The following is a 19,354-nucleotide window of genomic DNA, read 5'->3' as shown; positions in this document are numbered from 1 at the left end:
AAACTTCATGTTTGAAATTGAATTCTAACCTCACAGGTTGCTTTAATTTTAAATTGATTTATCTCCTGTTGCTAAAATATTTTCTTTCAGCGCCACAAGTTAACACGCCACCATAACAAGCTGCGTATGTTGTTTGTATATGGAGGGTAGATAATAGTTACTGTATTCAAAAACAAGTTTCTTTCCTGCATTATTTAAACACATGCAATTAATGTAAAAGCGTTTGTATAGTATTAGTGAATGTACAATTCAAAATGGATTATATTCCTTTCCTCGTTGTGGCTTTTGTTTGTAAAATCCTGGCCTCTCAAACAGTTGCTTGGGATGAAAACTCTCTGTCTGGTCCCGTAATAACTCGTAATCATCGCCGGCTTAAAGGCTTTACCTTTAACACATTTCACTCGACTAGCCTGGTATCTTGTGGCTTGCACTGTCAGAGAGACCCTCGATGCTTTTCAACAAATTTTCGAAAGACAAGTTTGGAAAAACCTAAAGGAATCTGTGAGTTGAACGAAAGAGGAGCATTGTCGCCTGTCGAAGAAAAAGAACTAGAACACGATGAAGAATCAGTTTATGCTGAATTTTACGACATGAAGGTAACACAAATACTGCATATACAGAGACGTTCCTTTTTGCTTTGCAAATCTGAAAACAATTTTTTTTTCTCACATGTACACCTCGAGTTTCGTACAAGTTTTAAAATAAGAAAAATTAGTAATAACGTGAATCGACGTTTCGATATATCGAACATCATTTTCAAGATTAAAAAGTTTGTTAGTGTTCAAGTTGTTAAGAGTTAAGTTTTGAATAATAATTAAGTTTCAATCCAATGTGCGTGATGGTATGCAAATAGTAGTCATCTGTAAATAACTTCGCGCGAATCGAGTCCGATTGCACGTTGAGCGAAGGCTTAAAGGCCCGGCCAAACGCACGCAACATTTTAACGCAACATATCCCAACACTGTTGGGACATGTTGTAAGATATGTGAAGCAGCTGGCTAAACAAGCGCAACATTTAACTAATATCGCAATTGTTGCGCCCACAGTGTAATTGTGGCCACCCTGTTGCAACATGTTGCAACATGTTGGATGTGTTGGACAAGGAAAATGGTCAAATTTTTCTTGCATGATGTTGTACTCGTTGGCCACGTTCGTGCAACAGAGAACATTGTTGCACTGGAGCTGCGCTCTAGTTCGATTTGCACCATCCAACATACCATATGTTTCGTTGATGTTGCGTGCGTTTGGCCGCTGCTTCACATGACCCAACTTTGGGATATGTTCCGTTAAAATGTTGCGTGCGTTTGGCCGGACCTTTAGGTCTTTACATGCAACGTGCAATCGGACTCGATTCGCGCGAAGTTATTTACAGGTGACTACTATTTGCATACCATCACGCACATTGGAATGAACCCTAATATCTTGAAAATGATGTTCGATACATCGAAAAGTTGATTTACGTTATTACTAAGTTTTCTTGTAAAGTGCTTTAACAAGCAACTCATCATCCGATAGTTTTAAAACAGGCTTCAATTACTAACGCAGAACGCTAAATCTTGCGGAGGATTGTGGATAATTACGGAGAGTTTCTTCATCACGCGTTGGGCCGTTATAATTACAAAAGTAATACTAAAAAAAATATGATGTATTTTAAGCGCTTCGGGAAGCTCGGTGGCCTAATAGTTTGTGCCAGGCGGTGTTGGACACGCTTCAACACGCTTTGAATACTTCAAGGTCACATGACATCTAACAATTCTTGATTTTCACGTGACGTCATCAAAATAAAAAAATGCTAAAATCCAGAATCGCAAGATCTCTGATTTTTTATCCTTCACTGGCTATTAGACGTCCTTAATATATATCTTGTTGAAGGTTTTTACCCCGATAGCATTCGCCGTCTTTTAGATAGAGCATTTTGAATTTCGAAGTTTCACGCCACACGAGATCAAAGATGGCCGCCAGAAGGTTGTCACGTTCTCTTAAAAAAATGCCTTATCTTCCGATTTTTAACAATCTGAACAGTTGAGGTTTTGCAAGAACAACAACAACCATTTTATTTTGCCAAATTAAATAGAAAATAAATCACAGCATAACATAAATTAACTAAAATAGGGAAAAAAACTACTCAGAATAGAAATAAACTAAACGAGCTGAGTAGTTACAAAAAAAATTAATTGCTTTGACAAGGTTGTACATAAAAGAAGACAAAAGCAAAATAAGGCAAGTAATAAGTAATAAAGTACCATGCAGAAAAAATATAAGTACAATAATGTAACTAAGGGCCGAATCGCACTAGCGGACAAGTTTTAAATGTCATGACATTTTTGACAAAAACAAATTGTCGCGACAAGTCAGAGACATCTTGAAGAGAAAAAAGGTGAAATTATTAGTACGCTTGCCTGCTTCTGGCATCCCTGTACATTTCTCAGCACGGCCGTCTTGGGCAAACATTTAATATGCAGTACCACGCGGTAAAAAATTCTAAAAAATTTGCATTTAGAGCACGCGTGTTCTCATGCAGTGGAATTGGTCGTCTCAAGATAACTTTTTCTTTTCTCATTCTTACATTGGGCAAATACTTCGCTTATAAACATCCTTGCCTATCGCGTTTTGCGGCTGAATTATGATAGTGAGAGCCACATCACGGTGCATACTATCGCAAACATTTTGGTGTGCGTGTTGTTATTGGTCCAGTTTGGGCCAAACACATAGCCAATCAACAACGTATTGTTATCTGGCATTACGGGACATGGGAATGCGACTTGTCATGATGTCCTGCCTCGGGCGCCGCCCCTTGTGATTGTCCTTAATTGCCCTTGTCCAACAAGTCGTACGCACTTGTTTTTCGTGCCGCGTGCAACGCGGACAATCATAACGCCCTTTTTTGAGTAGGTCTCGGCACTTGTGTTCTGCAACAAGTGATAATGGAATCTAATTACATTCCGCTATGCGCGGCCCTAAGTATGTGTAAATAATAATTTAATTGAGAAAAGTAGGGGGGGGGGGGGGCAAAAAGGGAACATGGGAAAAAAAGAAAAGACAGAAAAAAAGAAAACAGTAGCAGTTAATGTTTGAACTAAGAAGTGTTCATGTCAATGTTTACTTGTTCATGAGGGTGATCTGACCGCTTTTTGAAGTAGAATTTAATGCCAGATGGTTTTCATTGATTTCTGGCCGCCATGTTGGAGCCCAAGCAGTTGGACTCCAACATGGCGTTTCCATACTGAGCTCTCTAAATTTGTGTTAAACATTTTGGCGGTTAACTCGAGTACGGAATAACGTACTAACTTGAGACTTGGACATGAAATTTATATAGTAGTATTCTACAACCTGTAATATTCTTGATTTTTTTTTTGACTCAATAGTTTTGGATTTATATTTTCGCGGCGTGACAGTGGCTTGACAGTGAAAGCCACCAATATTCTCGCGAAAATCCTGCTGATTTCTATTTTTATTTGTCTGCAGCACGACTGTCAGCTGACCGGCTGCTTGAATGGGCGCTCGTGCACGTTCAATGAAGAGTCAAAAGTCTTCATTTGTAAGTGCAAAGAGGGCTGTTGTGGAGGTAATTATTAAAATTATCAAATATCTTTACATCTGTAATATTTGTTTCCCATTAGCACTAGTGCTAAACCAGTTACCGAATGTAAACAAATGTCTTTTTTCAGTTTTTTTTTGGAATGAATAGCGGATCGTGCAGGAACCCGACAGCTGTTCCGCGGAATATATACCCGGCGGCCAATGCTAGCAGGGCGCCTTTTTTAATTGGATAATTTTTAAATGTTCTTGGAATATTGAATGCACCTAACAAGATGTAAGTGAATAGTACAAAAACAGAATCTTGAGGTACTGAACATCGCCATGTTCCTCTCGAATTCTTTTAACTCAGTGAGCCCAGGACCCGTTGGGATGAAAAGTGGTGCGATTCTTGACTCGCAAATAACCGCCTCAACAAAGTACAGTGGCGATCATGCCGCCCACCAGGCCAGGTTGCGCTTCAGGGGAGGCGAAGGAAAATATGGGGGCTGGTCAGCTCTGACGAGCGATAACAATCAGTGGCTGCAGGTGGATCTTCAACAAAGGACAAGGGTGACAGGCATAGCGACGCAGGGGAGACATGATGCAGATCAGTGGGTGACTGAATATAAGTTACAGTATGGTGAAGATGAACAAACCTTCAAGTTTTACAGGCGAATTGGAGATAATTCAGACACGGTACGATCACAAATTAAGCCGTTTAACACTATTGAGAAATTTGGGTGAAACGCCTGCTTGCGCGTATAGCGTAATGCCTTCACATATTCCTGCACGTGACGAGTCATGCATTCTCTGAACCATGTCCACTTTCGTTTTCTGTGCTTCGCGCGCCATTAAAACGTTTTCTGTGCTAAGCGTTCAATTAAAGCGATTGCCGCGTTTTACACGAAAGCAAACCACCAAACAGTACACGATTTCTAGATCAAGTTACGAATTGATCAAGCTGAAAAAGTTTGCAAGAACTGTAAAGCTTTGTGCCACTGCAAGAGATCACTCGACAACAGTTATTCAAATTCGGACAATTCTTCTGAGACAAGGGACGAAGTGTTCTACGCTCTTTCTTCACACCCCCTCCCCCCACTCTCAGTCAGTTATGTCGTTTGTGGATGTTTGGTCTCGAGAAGAGGGAGGGGAAAATTAATTATATGTGCTACATTCTGGGAAATTTGTCTTAGGGGGCATGTTTCGTCGGAGACTATTCATTAGGAAAAAATGAACATTCAAATAATTATGACCGTTCCGTACGTACTATATCTAGACTTTCAATTTCACGCAGACTTTCCAAGGAAACACAGACAAGAATACTGTTGTTGATCATGTCCTAAACCCGATCATTGAAGCTCGCTTCATCCGCGTCCTACCGACGAATTGGCACAATCACATAACCATGAGAATGGAGCTCTATGCCTGTTAGGGTAAGTTGAATCCGATTGTTGTTTTCCTTTTGCAGACCTTTTTTCCAAATCTAGCACATGCGACCGAAGTTTAATAGAGAAATTTTAGATGCTCAGTTTTCTTGCTAAGTGATTACATTCAAATTGATGCAATTAACTTTTCGTTTTGCAGACTCAAGTTTTAAGTTTTATTTCACCACACAAGTAAAAAAGGCAGATAAATGAAGCCACATGCTGAATCGTTTCATTAAAACCAACACTGCTCGGGAGAGATAGAGAAAGAACTGAAATGGCCTGTTATAAACACAATCTCAATTAAGCGTTTTTGAGTACTAGGTTAAGACTATGATTATATTCGGGAAGTGCATGTGTTTTTGCGTGCAGTTTCAACAAGGGTTTTTTTAATTGAAAACAACAGTTGCATCACGTACACACTGCAAAAGGTGAATAAGGAAATTGTTAATGTTTTGTTAGCCAAATTTGTAAAAATTGAATTACTTTGTTTTGCAGATTACCAATAATCTAATTGGAGTTCAAGTTAATCTCTCGTTTGCTAACATCGATGGGGTAGCCGTGTTTGCGGCTTGGAATGAAAAACAAAAGACGAAGTTTCTTCTCATCACCGTCTACGAATCGGAGATTGAATGGAAATACTTGACAAAAACTTTTAATTTTCCCGAGACAGTGCAATCCACATACTTGTTCAATTCACCAGTTTTTCTCTTGTTATATATATTTGTATTTTGTTTACAGCTTGTTCGTGATATCGGGGAGTTCTAGACAGGACAGATAGAGGAGGAGTTCAGATTTTGGGGAGTTTGAGATAGCGGAAAGTTCAAGATGGCGGAAACGACAAACTGTAAAACAAATTAAACCACACATATTTCCCAACACCTTCATTTTACTGTATTATACTGTATGTACCATTTACGTGTAAATTCTGATTCCTTTTTGTATGAAAATGTATACAAAACCTCACGTCCATCTTATGTATAGAAGTTCTGATAAACAATGTATACAGGATGAAATGATTTACTCTAACGTGAAAATCTTTTTGTTGTTTTTATAAATCGCGCTAATGGTAAATCCCAGTAACAATTACGCCAGTTACTGAGCTTGCAGCTTAAGTGACAGCTGAGAAGTGTAGCACATAATTGACGCATCATCATCATCATCATCATCATCATCATCATCATCATCATCACGTTTTCTCCATTCCTGTCGGTCCTTTAATTTGCAAGCCGTGAAGCTTGCCTCCAGGTAAGATTCAGAGCCTGAAGTTCTGCCTCTGTAGTTCTTCTCCAGGTGAATTTAGGTCGCCCTTTTTTCCTTTTACCCTCTGATGTCCATCTGAGAGCAACTTTAGAGATGCTGGTAGATCATCTGCGGAGCACATGCATGACCAGCCCAAATCCATCTTTTCCGTGTAAGAACAATACTCATGTCCTGTCAGCTAAGGACACAGAACATTTAATATGGAAAAATGTTTTTAAAAAAATACAAATTAAAGTAATTTTCAAAGATGAGTTTGCAGTTAATTCATTGGAGTCGTGTTCTCTGTCTGTACGTTCTGAAACGACATAAAACACAAATATTTAACTGCCCTTGTATTTTAAAACGGAACTGTCTCAACCCACTCATAAATCGGCGGCGTTTGTTCGTTCAGTTTCTCTGTACCCGACAGATAAAGTCAATACTTTGCTTAAAATTAAATTACCTTTTTGTCATAATATTAGTTTCTGTTGGATATGGAAATTTTATTTATGTGTTTTAAAAAGTTACAAGTAAAAATGTTCGTATTCAACTTCAAAAATGAATTCCACTTCTTTTCTGTCGTCGTAGTGTTTTGTATAAAATCCTAGCATTTCACACTTTTCCCTAACAGTTGCTTTTGATAAAAACTCTCTGTCGCGTCCAGGGCCGTAACTAGCAAGAGGCAAGACGATGCACTTGCCTCGCCTTGATTTTAACCCAAAATTAAAAACAAAATATGATTAGTTGGAAAAATAATACCCAGATGAACAAGATTAATTTTTTCAAGAAGAAACCTTATAAAAATGTTTAAGATGTTCTCCAAATTTTCTTGAGGCGGGCATACCCCCAGAACCTCCTAGGAAGATCTTGCCTCGTCTTTGCCAAAGGTCTGGTTACGGCCCGGTTGTCCCGTAATAACTCGTAATTTTCACCGGCTTAAAGGCTTCACCTTCAACACATTTCACTCCGCTAGCCTCCCATCTTGTGGCTTGCAGTGTCATAGAAACCCTCGATGCTTTTCAACAATGCTCTGCAAGTTTCAAGTCCTTTCCAATAAAAATTTTCCAAAGCGTTGTCTTCTTCGCGAATTCGTTGCTCACTGGCTAGACTTGCTCCAAGTCGCTCCTTTTTTCTTCGCTTTTAAAAAAGTAATATGAAATCGCGCACTGAAAACCGCCCGGAATCTATTTGTCCCGTGTCGTTAGCACGCGAACAGCCTAACCCACAAATGACTTGATCCGCCGCCATTTTGTTTTTCAAGCCTGCTGGCGTCCTCCATTTCTGTATCCAGCGGTCTCCTACGAAGTCTTTTTACTGGCGAATTCCTTAATCCAGTGCAGGTGCGGTGACGTAAATCGGAACTCGACGAAGGATCCAAGGTCAGCACCGGTTCGCAATCCCACAGGGGCAACGAAAGAAGGCAAATTAAAACAGTGGGCGTCATGCAGAAAAGAGGACAGGCTGGGAATTCTCTTTACTTCTTCCAGATGTCACAGGTGTTGAACAATAACAAGATATTTTTACGAGTACAATGTAGGTGATTTAAGCTTGAACAGCTTGTTGAAGCGAAATCTTAGTGACCAGAGCCTCTCCCCTATAAACTCCCCCAAGTTGAATTACCTTTTCTACAAACTAGTGGTAAACACAGGTTAGAAAGTGCGGGCCTCGATGCAGTTAAGAGAAGGTACTGGGAGGGAAGTGTTTTTTGTTAGTTTGGAAAATTACTTCAAGTCGAAGTTTTTGGGAAGTTTTCCAGAAGTTGGCATAACTGTGGTAATTGAGATTTCTTTTATAAACTGCGGTTGTTTATTGGGAGTCTGTCCACCGAGAATAACAGTGCATCGTTCTTTGCGGAAAAAAAAATTCCTCGACTTCCTGTTTGAACAACACATTTTCGGATCCTTTCGCATTGTAACCGTTCATGATGAAAGAAGAAATAACTTAAGTCACCTCATTTCACGGCAATTTTTTCAACAGGTCACGAAAATTTTTCAGACAGTGTCGATAAATCACTGGACAAAAGAAAATTATTCCGAGTAAGGTCGAGTAACGCGTCACGCTTAAGTCACGAATGTTTTTTATCGTTTCCTATTGCCGCGAACCAATCAGAGTTGTTTTTTTGATTGACAGTTTTGCGAAGTGTAGTCGAGCACGCGGTGTGAATTGAGATGTGATTTTCCTCCGTCGGCAAACTCGCTTTGTTGCCAGTGTTATAAGGAATTTCTCGAGAATAACCGTTGTTGGAATCATTCGCTTTGCCGTAGTTTATCTGTGATACAATCACAGCAGATCTTCTCAAAAGCAACACCTATAAAACAACGTCTGCAAAACGTAATGTCTGCAAGACAGAAGCCTCGATCTAGTGTGACTAACTGTTGATTTTTCGCATTCTTATCGCTCTTGGAGACAAGATTTTTCTCTTCCGGTGTTACGACAAACTGTCGTGATTGACACATTTTTTGCATTCCGATCGTTCTTAGTGGAAGAACAAAATTTTCAACTTCCGGTTTGCAGATAGCCTTTATAAACGTGGCGCGCACGCGTAATACGCAATCCGCTGGTCACTGTCAAGATTAGGGTTGCGGGCCTCTCTTGGGCCCGCAATTAAAGCCTATACAAGATCTCATTTTGTCATATCTCTGTTGACATCTGTTGTGACAAATACAATCTTTTTAAAGCGACTTTGAACTTTGGTCATGAAGGTATAAAAAACAAAGATGTTATTGTCCATAATTACAAAAACAGAGTTACAACTTTATATTAATTTAAAAGTTTATGTTTCGTGGCTCTCATTCAGATAAGTTGAATACAAATTTCACAGCTTGCTCAAAGTTCGATTCAATTTATCTCTTGTTGCCAAAATAGTTGCTTTCAACATCGCAAGTTAAAAACAATCGCTCGTTGAATGTGGTTATGCCAAGGTGAATTATAGTTTCCACAACTTAACTAGTTTCTTTCATGCATTATTTAACCAGACGCAGTTAAACACGTTCGTAAGCAGTGAATGTACAAAGTCAAAATGGTTTCTCTTCCTTTTCTCGTTGTAGTTTTTGTGTGTAAAATCCTGTCAATCCTGGCATCTCAAACAAGTTTTTGGGATGAAAATTCTCTTTCTCGTCTCGTAATAACTCGAAATCATCGCCGGCTTAAAGGCTTCACCTTCATCACATTTTACTCCGCTAGCCTGGTATCTTGTGGCTTGCAGTGTCAAAGAAACCCTCGATGCGTTTCAACAAATTTCCGCAAAGTTTCAAGTTTGGAAAAAACAAAAGGAATTTGTGAGTTGAACGAAAGAGGAGCATTGTTGCCGTTCGAAGAAAAAGAACTAGAAAACGATGAAGAATCTGTTTATACTCAGTTTAACGACATGAAGGTATGAAAGAGCTGTATTTTTTTACGAAAGGAAAAAATATTCTTCTAATGACAATAGTTTAAAATGAGGTGTTGTTGCTTCAGTTGTTTGTTAGCAAGTTTTTTTCAGTATCACATTTTTATCGACTGCGTAAGGCTTTCATTTCATTGAAATTGGTTGAAGTTTATTCTACTTTTGGATAACCGTTAGCCTTAAAGTAGCTCGCAGTTAAACTGCAAAGCAATCAAGAGAATTTTAAACTTAGAAAGTGGTTTCTGGACCGGTTATCAGTTAATTTTTCGGCGATTTCTTAGCTATCAGTTTAAATTTCTGTCCATTTTTCAGTTATTCCTAATTTTTGAGTCAGATCTCAGCTATATATCAGCCGTCAGTTAAAATTTTGATCAATTCTCTGCTATAAGTAAAAACCTCATCCAAGGAAGGGAATTTTCAACGCCAGTTTGAGATCAGATTATTAAATACCCCAGAAAACATCGCAGATAGTTTCGAATAGCTTCTATGAAGATCCAACTTATAAAATACAATACAAAATATAAAGAGTTTTTATTCCGTAATTGAATGATCTAGGAGGAACTAGCTTTTTTTTAAACTCAGGATATTTTCAGCTCTCTTTGCTTTCGGTCTTTAACTTGCAATAGCAGCACATTATAATAGCCTGCCTGCAGACGAGGGAAACAAATTGAAATAACAAGGAGACGTCTGGATACAGGCTACATTATAACTAAACAATTACAATTCTGGAAACAGTGATTTTTTTACATGTACACCTAGAGATTCGTAGAAGTTAAGTTGTTCATTCATTTTTCTCGCTGAGGTAAAATTAGTATGTAAAAATTGTTGTTACATAGCTGGGATTTTTCCTCGCTTTTCAGTGGCTCCTTCGAGGTCACATGACATCGATCTAACAACAAATCTGTTTCCCGCCAAATCCTGCTGAATTCTATTTTTATTTGTCTGCAGCACAACTGTCAGCTGACCGGTTGCTTGAAAAGACGCTCGTGCTCGTTCATTGAAGAGTCAAAAGTCTTCAATTGTCAATGCAAAGAGCGCTGTTGTGGAGGTAATTATAAAAAATTGTCTCGGCGCCACACTCACTCACAGTTAGCCAGCGTGACGTCAAGTTGCTTTGCAACTTGTTTGTGGCCGCGCGGACTCGGAGTATGTAAACGCACAAGTCATTTTGTATTTCTTCATATAAATGAATGATTGATCGTGCAGGAATCCGGAAGCTGTTCCGTGGAATATACCAGCAGCCAATGGGAGAATGACACATTTAGTAATTTAATAGGTAATTTGTAAATGTCCTTGGAATATCGAATGCACTTAAGAAAAAAAAGAATCTTGAGCTACTGAAAATCACGTTCTTCTTGCTTTTTTCATTCAGTGAGCCCAGTACCCCTGGGTATGGAAAGCGGTGCGATTCTTGACTCCCAAATAACCGCCTCATCAGAGTACGGTAACGCTTGGGCCGCCCATCTGGCCAGGTTGCACTTGGGTGGGTGCTGGGTAGCTCGACCGAGTGACAATAATCAGTGGCTGCAGGTGGATCTTCAACAAAAGACAAGGATAACACGTATAGCGACACAAGGGAGAGTGGAAGAAAACCAGTGGGTTACAGAATACAAATTACAGTATGGTGAAGATGGACAAATCTTCACGTTTTACAGGGGAATTGCAGATAATTCAGACACGGTGCGATTACACGCCGTTTTATTCAATTAAGAAATATGTGAAAACGCCTGTTTGCGCGTATAGCGTAATGCCCTCACCTTTTCCTGTATTATTGCACGTGACCGAGTCACGTGATTTAAACCATACGCAGTTTGATACGTTTTCTGTGCTCTTCGCGCAATCAAAACGATTGCTGCGTTTAAACAGCACACGATTTCTAGAATAAGCTTCAAACTGATCAAGCTAAATAAGCTAGAGTTCAACATTCCATTCTGGACAATACTTCTGAGACGTGGGACGAAGTATTCTACGCCTTTTCTCCCCCCCCCCCCCGCCACATTTCTTCCAACCCCATCCCCCAGCCCTCAAGGATGTTTGGCTTGTAGGAGATGTACAGTTATTACATTTGCTTCATTCTGGGAGATTTGTATTACAGTACGTTTATCTTAGGGGGCATGTTTTGTCGGGGACTATTCACTAAAACAAAATGTACAGTCAAATAATTATGACCGTTTTGTACTTTTCTGTATCTTTCAATTGCACTCAGATTTTCCAAGGAAACACGGACAGGCAAACTGTTGTTGATCACGACCTAGACCCGATCATCGAAGCTCGCTACATCCGGGTACTTCCGACGAAATGGCGCAATTGGATATCCATGAAAATGGAGCTCTATGGCTGCTAGGGTAAGGTGAATCCGATTGTTTTTCTTTTTGCACACCTCCCCAAGTTTCTAACTAGCACACGCGACTGCGGTTTAACAAGGACATTTTTGATGCCGAGTTTGTTGCTATAACAAATTGATGCAATTTACTTTTTGTTTTGTAGACTCAAGTGTAAAGTTTTATTCACCACGTACAGAATTAAGTAAGGAAACGACGCAGATAAATAAAGATTGCCAGCTATCAAAAGAGGAGCGCTGACGACAAATACAGTCACGATTTTAAATCCCTGCTTTCTTAACAGCAGAGTCTACCTCTATAATAAATCAATCTGTCTACCTCCTGGTAATAAATAAATTTGAGGTTTTTTCCAAGCTTCAAACATGTAATTAGTTCGGACACTTTATCTGCAGTTCAAACGGAGCTGTTCAATCACGCCCCCCCTCTCAATTTCGAATTAAAAATCGCGTAAGGTAACCACTGACTGACTAATGATGCCTATTCGAACAATTACGTCTTGGATTGTAGGCTTTGTGTAAAATTTATATTGCACTGTATGGCATTCAGTCAGTATTCTTTATAGCGGAGCTGCAGTGTGCAAAGCGCGCCAGCGGAGCGGAGCACCATGGGTAAGAAAATTTAGTAAACCCGTGAAGCCGAAAAAATTTGATTACCACCCGCGCCTACAGACTCTCGTGGAAGGGGAGGGGAGTTTCAAGGCAACCCGAGCGGGGGTAGAAGAATGCAACCTCGACATCCATGTAATGGTCAATTGACAGCTGTCAAAACAAGGTATCCGCTGCCCAGTGTCGCATGACCATATCGCGGTCTCAGGTGTACAGCTCATCAAGGTCATGCTTGCTGACCACGTTATTGTTTTCCATTACATCGCGGGCTCAAATCTTATTATTTTTTTAGGGTACTGACAGGATTTTCTTTGCGCAATTTCTGCGATTGGAGTTGAAGGTTTTATTTCGGCTATGGATCTTATTTAAGTAGTATACGTTTAATAACTTCCATAACAGTATTTTCAATGAGAGTATTTTCAAAAAAAATTTTAAGAGCCAGAAAATAAGTGTGCAGCTCCGCTTTTAGGCTTGGCTTAATCTATATATTATTTAAAATTTTAGTTTACGTGTAATCATCATTTTCTACATTAAGTGTACTTATTTACCGTATCTGCCCCCCCCCCCCCCCCCCGCCGCCTAACAGCTCGTGCGTGCTGCCTCCTTAATTTGTTTTTATCTTTTTAAATACTCCTTTTTTAAATGAACAACTAAAAAAATTTTCGGCCAAGGCTATAAACGTTCTAATTTTCGACAAACGTCAGTGGCGTATCTCCGTATTTTTGGTTCCCTCCCTCTTGCTACGTTCAAGGTCTGGAGCAACCACTGAATGTTCATAGTGTTGTGATTTGTAAAATTCTAAAAGCAAAGTAGTATTGCACTGAATATAAGCTTAAACAAGATGTGAATGTACAGCGGGCTGACGAGTGACAATTTATTCATTCAGTATGACATTAACAACAAATAGGAAAAAAGGAAAGTTTGTTCTTACCAAAATTTCTGCCTTGAGTAGGTTCTTAGATTTGGCCTTTCTCGACCTCAACGTTCAGTTAGAAAAAGAGGTAATTATAAAAGAAAAAGAGGTGTGACGATTCATAATGTTTTGTAAACAGTTGATGATAAACTAATTTTATCCTGAATAAAAAATGGTTAATACTTTAATTCATTGAGTTATGTCTCGTTGTCAAAATATAATTTTTACTCGTCGTTTTTTGCAGAATTAATCTAAAAAGTTCTTGTTTAATAGCGGAGCTCCTTAGAGCGTAGCCCCATAGCCATAGAAAATTACAATTAGAGGAACCATGTAGCTGAGTTTTCATGGTCATCATGGCTAGCGGCATGGTCCGCGGGCGCGTGCGCCGTACGACGAACCACGTACGTCGTGCAACATGGCGGCCATGGTCATCCGAGATTTTTAAAGATCTTAAACGAAGATTAGGGGCAAGACAAATATAGACAACGGGTAAAATTACTCAGCGACACTACACAGCAAAACATCTGAGAGATTTATTATCCAACTGCTCTATTTTGTTTGTCTTTTTTCATGTGTGAGTGTATCGAAGCCTCTATGCACCTTTACGCAAAAATGTGGCTCTCGCTCGATTGCTATACGGTTAAATTTTAATTTTATTGGTCTTTTGTCGCATTCATTTTCCGTAACCGTAAAACGAGCAATTGACTTTATGGTCCTTTATCTTCTATCGACTGGATGATGTGGACGTTTCAGTTAGATCTAAACGAAGTTATGATTTGAAAACGCGGAAAAATTTGTTGCGCGGTGTCCACTGTGTAGGCTGAATGAAATCGCCAGTAAAAGGAGAACTTTCGTACCGAAATATTTCTCGCACGATGATCTAAAAGTCATCTACAGTATATTCCATGAAATTGTGGAAAACGAAAAAGGTTTACGAGGAGACCCGAAATAATTGCGAATTTTGCAAGTCCAGTTTGCTTGATTCTGTTGTTTGCGGTTGAATCTGTGGCTGTCATGCATCATCAAGAATACAATAACTTTAGCTTAAATGATTGTGTTGAAACGAAGCTAACTACTGCATGGATCATGTCCGCTGAAGAAAGAGACAGACTCTGATGCAAGGTAACAACCTGTACTGAATTGCTGAGCTGATTTTATGACAGAAAATGTTTTTACTTTCTGAACGCAGCTGTTTCGAGAGATTTCGCCAGTGTCGGCAAGGTTTAGATCTTTCAGTAAATACTTTGCCGCTTCAATATGAAATGCATTTATGCTTACATTTCTCATGCTCATTTTGTTTTTGTTCAGCTGAGTTGCTTTAGACTTATTTTGCTATGGATTTACTGATTATTTATTGGTGTAACTGAGTTGATTTTCTTCGGCCGTATGAAGTCGATCGATTTCGAGTCGCTTGAAGTGATGTTCTGTGAGATGAGAGCTTATTTCTTATTGCTGTAAGTTTATTTCGACTATAAGCCGTAAATTCTCTCGGCAGAAGAAATTTTCATACAGTATAAGTGACGTTTTTTGAAGTGCTGAACGACGACAAAGCAGAAAGTTCGAGCAAAAAACTAAACTAGTTCTGAAAATCATGTTTACCCCATCTAGATCGAGAGCGCGAACTGTGAATATAAACTGAATAATATTTTCCTTAAAGTAGTTTTTTTTTTGCTTTAGTGAAGCTCACTTTTACACTGAATGACTACACTGAATGGAGATGATTTAGTGTACGTTAAAATTTGTTTAAACTGTATACACGGTAGGAAATAAAAAAAGCTAAAAATGATCAACGATTTGTTATTATTAAAGTTTTAAATTTGCGTACGTGAGTAACCCATTTGAGTGCACAGATGTTAAGACAAGAAAAGCGAGACGGGAATATTTTTCCACAAAATATATTGACGTATCTTTTGTATAAGGCGAAACTATTTTCTATTCTTAGAAATCAGAGAATTAACTCTTAAACAATTTTTAGGCCACGAGTTGTGCTTAACATTATTATTTGTACCGTATAAAGACATTCATTTCAACCATGGTCGATTTGATTTTGTCGTACACCTATGGGCCAGCGTATACATTAAAGCTTTGAATGACCGCATATGTAAACTCCAGTAAAGCGAAAATTAAACTCAGAGACTCAAAGGACAGTGCAGAATGCAATGGAGTCGACAATTGAAAGTACATGTATTGTTTGATGTTCGTGTTTTTATTTGCCTTATTTTACTTGCAACAAGAAGCTTGAGAAGCTTGAGAAGCTTAAAATCGGGCGGTTAATAATAATATTTAGAAAGGGGGGTACAGTACAGTAAACATCACTGGAAAAAACAGTCACTTTAGTAACACTCAGTGGGAGGTTTGCGTAAGTCACAGTCTGCATGAGCTGTATTAGTGTGTAGAACCCTAGTAGAACGTAATATCGATATCTGGAATGTTTTCAAGATTGCATTATTACTAAATGACATAATGTTCTCAATTTATAAATATATTTCGCACAATACATGTAAAAATAAACGATTGAGCTAGACGACTAGAAAATAAAATTTTTCAACACTAAGCAAAGTGCAGTCTTTTCGCAATACTCTTTATCAGGTAACTACTATTGTCAAGAAAATGGGCACAACTAGTTGTCCAATGATTAGGTATTTGTTTCATACCATTACTGTAATAGCAACTGATGAAGAATAGTAGTACTGACCCAAAGTATAAGGGCTGGAAAATACTGAAAACCATTTCAGCTGCGTTTCAAGAAATCCAAAAAAGCTTATGTTTTGCAGTATTTTGTTAATTTTGGGCGATTTTGTCGGGGAGGCGATAGATTTTCTCAAAGGATTAGTTAAATTTAGACAAATAAGAAATATTAGAATTTGAAGTTAAAAATTGGCCGACGGACACCAAACAGTCCCCTGACAACCTGAAGTGCGCTTTCGAGGGGGTCAACTGTTTGATGGTGTTTCCATTTTTTTCTTCAATCCCTTCTTTAAATCTTTAAAATTTCATTCAAATTCAGGTAGAAGTCGTAGAACCCCACCTTAAGTTTTGTTCTTGTGAGAAAACAACAGAAGTCAAAAGTTGCGTGATATAACCAAGCATAGATTTTAATTCTCCCTTCCTTTCCCTCTCCTTAGCCTTTTACCCCCACCTGTCCCTCCCTTTCTACTTCCATCCTTCCCCTCCCTCCCCTCTCCTGCAGTATTTTACTCCACCCTATCCCATCGAGCTTTTTACTCCAATTACCTCCATCCTCACCAGCGTTTTGGGTGAATTTAGATGCTTGAAAATGCTATTTTCGGCCTTTTTCATTCAATTCAATGTTTGCATACATTTCCTGACCGTTTCAGTACCCTTTTTTCTTGGTTTTTCGTTTGTGCGCGTACTAATCTGTGCCAAGCAATTAGAGAATAACAGAAATTTGCCTTAATTTTGATCTCCTATACCAAGACCATAGAGTATAAACCGCTAATAAAACAAAACACACTTGATAATAATTCTCTGAGGTTATACACCTTGCAGTATTAACGTACTTACGAACTTGATAACAAGCCCCATGTCGTAGTAAGGATTTTTAGGAATAAGTTCACAATGGTTTGTTCCCAAAACGTTTTTTACTTTACAGAGGGTCTGTATATTGACCTGTAACTTATATATCGTATTGAAAAATTCAGAACGAACCGACTTCTGCCCGCTACCATATGTTGAAAAACTTAGCTTGTTCGAAACCGCAGCAAAATCGTTAGAGACAGAAAAGATACAGCCGTTTACTGGCAGTCTTTGAAAATCCTGAATTTCGTCAAAATGAGCCAAAATAAAGTTTTCAAATGTCCTTTATCAATATGGTTCTTATCTTCTTATTCAATTCTATGTCCTGCTTTTATGCAGTACTGTCCAACAAAGATTTCAATTTCCTCAAAGTTTCGGGACGAAAGGATTAAAAATATCAGTTTCGTGCAGAATGTAATTTGATTAAGTGAATGTTTTTACGTCTATAAATACTTCAAACAGTGAATGAAAATGAGAACCACTTTCAAATAGTTAATGCATAAAAAATAACAATCAGATCAGAATACAATGATTATTAATGCAAGGTCTTCGCTATTATGTCTCGGCAGAGATACTTCTTTTTTGCAAGTTCAAATGTATGCAAATTTCGTGTGAAATGTAATTTGATTCCACTGTCTTGTTTACAAACTCTTTCTGAAGAAAGTTGTATTTTCGTGAATAAAACCCATTGGCCTGTTTTATTTTCCTGATCATGCTTGTCTGTAATTTTTACAAAACATGTGGTCTTTTTTTCGGAACTTTAAGTTGTGCAAAAATTCCTGTTCTGAACACAGATGTCACTTCCGGAATTTCTCATCAAAAGATGTAGATTTCACCGCATTGCGTTTCGCCGCTTTATTTTAAAGGTGAACATATTAAAAACTCTTGCAATGCGTTTACAATTCGACTCAGACATTAGACACGGATGTCGTGCAGTATTTTTGCGGCATCTTTCCATTATTTTATTTATTTTTTGTCAAAGCTTAGGGTAAAGAGAGACAAAAGTAGACGGCCAAAGTTTGGCAAGTCAGCCGGTTGTTTTGGCCGGCTACCAGCCCTATTCAAGTTCCACTCTTATTCTGCCATGTCGGGTCATCCCTCAACGGGAAATAAATTTCCCCGATTCCAAAACTAAACTCAAAACGCTTGAATGACGAGCCAAAAAATAATTCATTTCTCGAATAAAAGATCGGAATATCCAGAAAATAACAGTACTAGTTCCTCATCAATTAAATCTTTCTTCGCAAGAGTTACATAATAGTCAAGAATAAAATCTTAAAAACACAATTTCAAACTATTCAAAACCAGATTAACGTGCGTCACACGACAGGCAAAATGTTTCAGATGAATTTTTTTATCGAAAACGAGACCAAGCAACCTTTTGAAATCGAAGACTTTCAAAGCCATGACATGCATTCAGGCCGTGATAAAATTTAATTAAAATAAAATTCAATTGGTATTTAATTGGTATGAAGTCATCTTTTCATTCGATAGCTTTACCGATCTCGTAAAAAAATTCCATTCAAGTTTACACCAATACTGTACATTGCCAATGTTTTGCTGACGTCTTGAGAAGTGCCTTACTAACGTCACCTGTCAAATCTAAAATATATTCAAAACATGTTGTGCAAACATTCTACTCTTTGTGACAGGCGACTTTGACGCCCAACTGTGCGGAAATGAAAATCGACATACTTCTTGCTAAATATATAAAAAAAAGTTTTAAAGTGGAGTCCGCCTCAAAAAAATGTACCGCCAGATCACACTGCTATTGCCTATTTGTAGAAACCAGCAAAGCGTCTAGTTTCAAAGTTTCCCACAAAAACATTGCGTGACATGAATGACGTTACCCCTTTTATTTACAAGAATAGCTTTAACTTGTCAAAGCAACTACAGTTTCACAATGGTGATAATTAGTACTTTAACCCTTAAGCTTTTTTCTCTGTCCTCCCACCGAAGCAAAGAAGAGAACCAGATTGCAGATTAGCCCAAAAGTCGACCCAGTGTGCCTACAAAGATTCACTTTTAAAACTGAAATGAAACCGATTGGCCCAGGCTATCTCCGTCGTTTTTGGCCGGCAGGAGACTATCGTCTAGGACGACCAAAGGGTAAATTATAAATCGGCCACGCCCGATTAATAAGTCCTTGACGGTTCTTGTCGTTTTTCGGTGCCTATTCATCTTCGGCATCTTTCTCATCCACCTATCGTTCTGTCCTGTGTCTGTCATCACACGAAAGAAAAGCTGATTCTCAAAAAATCTGCCACAAAAGGAAATTGACAAAAACAATATGAAAACCATATATCGAAAGTTTCTTATTCTAAAATTTTATCATACGTCTTAATTCAGAGCTACAAAGAAGTTCCTCCTTTTGAGTTATTGATACT

General features: G+C 38.5%; 3 protein-coding genes across 3 annotated transcripts in view; all 3 read left to right on the top strand.

The window, feature by feature from the left end:
• LOC144648141 (EGF-like repeat and discoidin I-like domain-containing protein 3) overlaps window positions 1-19,354 on the top strand; it is a 200,767-nt gene that overhangs the window by 70,191 nt on the left and 111,222 nt on the right. The gene's annotated exons all lie outside the window — the stretch shown is intronic.
• On the top strand, window positions 255-6,330 carry LOC144651391 (discoidin, CUB and LCCL domain-containing protein 2-like). The gene is made up of 5 exons (XM_078511321.1): window positions 255-596; window positions 3,466-3,565; window positions 3,890-4,215; window positions 4,814-4,952; window positions 5,442-6,330. The coding sequence occupies exons 1-4, from the start codon at window positions 255-257 to the stop codon at window positions 4,949-4,951; spliced, it is 906 nt and encodes a 301-aa protein (XP_078367447.1). The 3' UTR covers window position 4,952; window positions 5,442-6,330.
• Window positions 10,514-12,139, top strand: LOC144649542 (retinoschisin-like). Its single transcript, XM_078509057.1, has 4 exons — window positions 10,514-10,618; window positions 10,943-11,250; window positions 11,777-11,915; window positions 12,058-12,139. The coding sequence occupies exons 2-3, from the start codon at window positions 10,963-10,965 to the stop codon at window positions 11,912-11,914; spliced, it is 426 nt and encodes a 141-aa protein (XP_078365183.1). The 5' UTR covers window positions 10,514-10,618; window positions 10,943-10,962; the 3' UTR covers window position 11,915; window positions 12,058-12,139.

This window comes from Oculina patagonica, chromosome 4 (genome assembly GCF_052425735.1).
Source record: "Oculina patagonica isolate OP01 chromosome 4, crgOcupat, whole genome shotgun sequence".
Taxonomy (NCBI): domain Eukaryota; kingdom Metazoa; phylum Cnidaria; class Anthozoa; order Scleractinia; family Oculinidae; genus Oculina; species Oculina patagonica.
The sequence above is the reverse complement of the archived record's forward strand: the minus strand, read 5'-3'. Positions and strand labels throughout refer to the sequence as shown.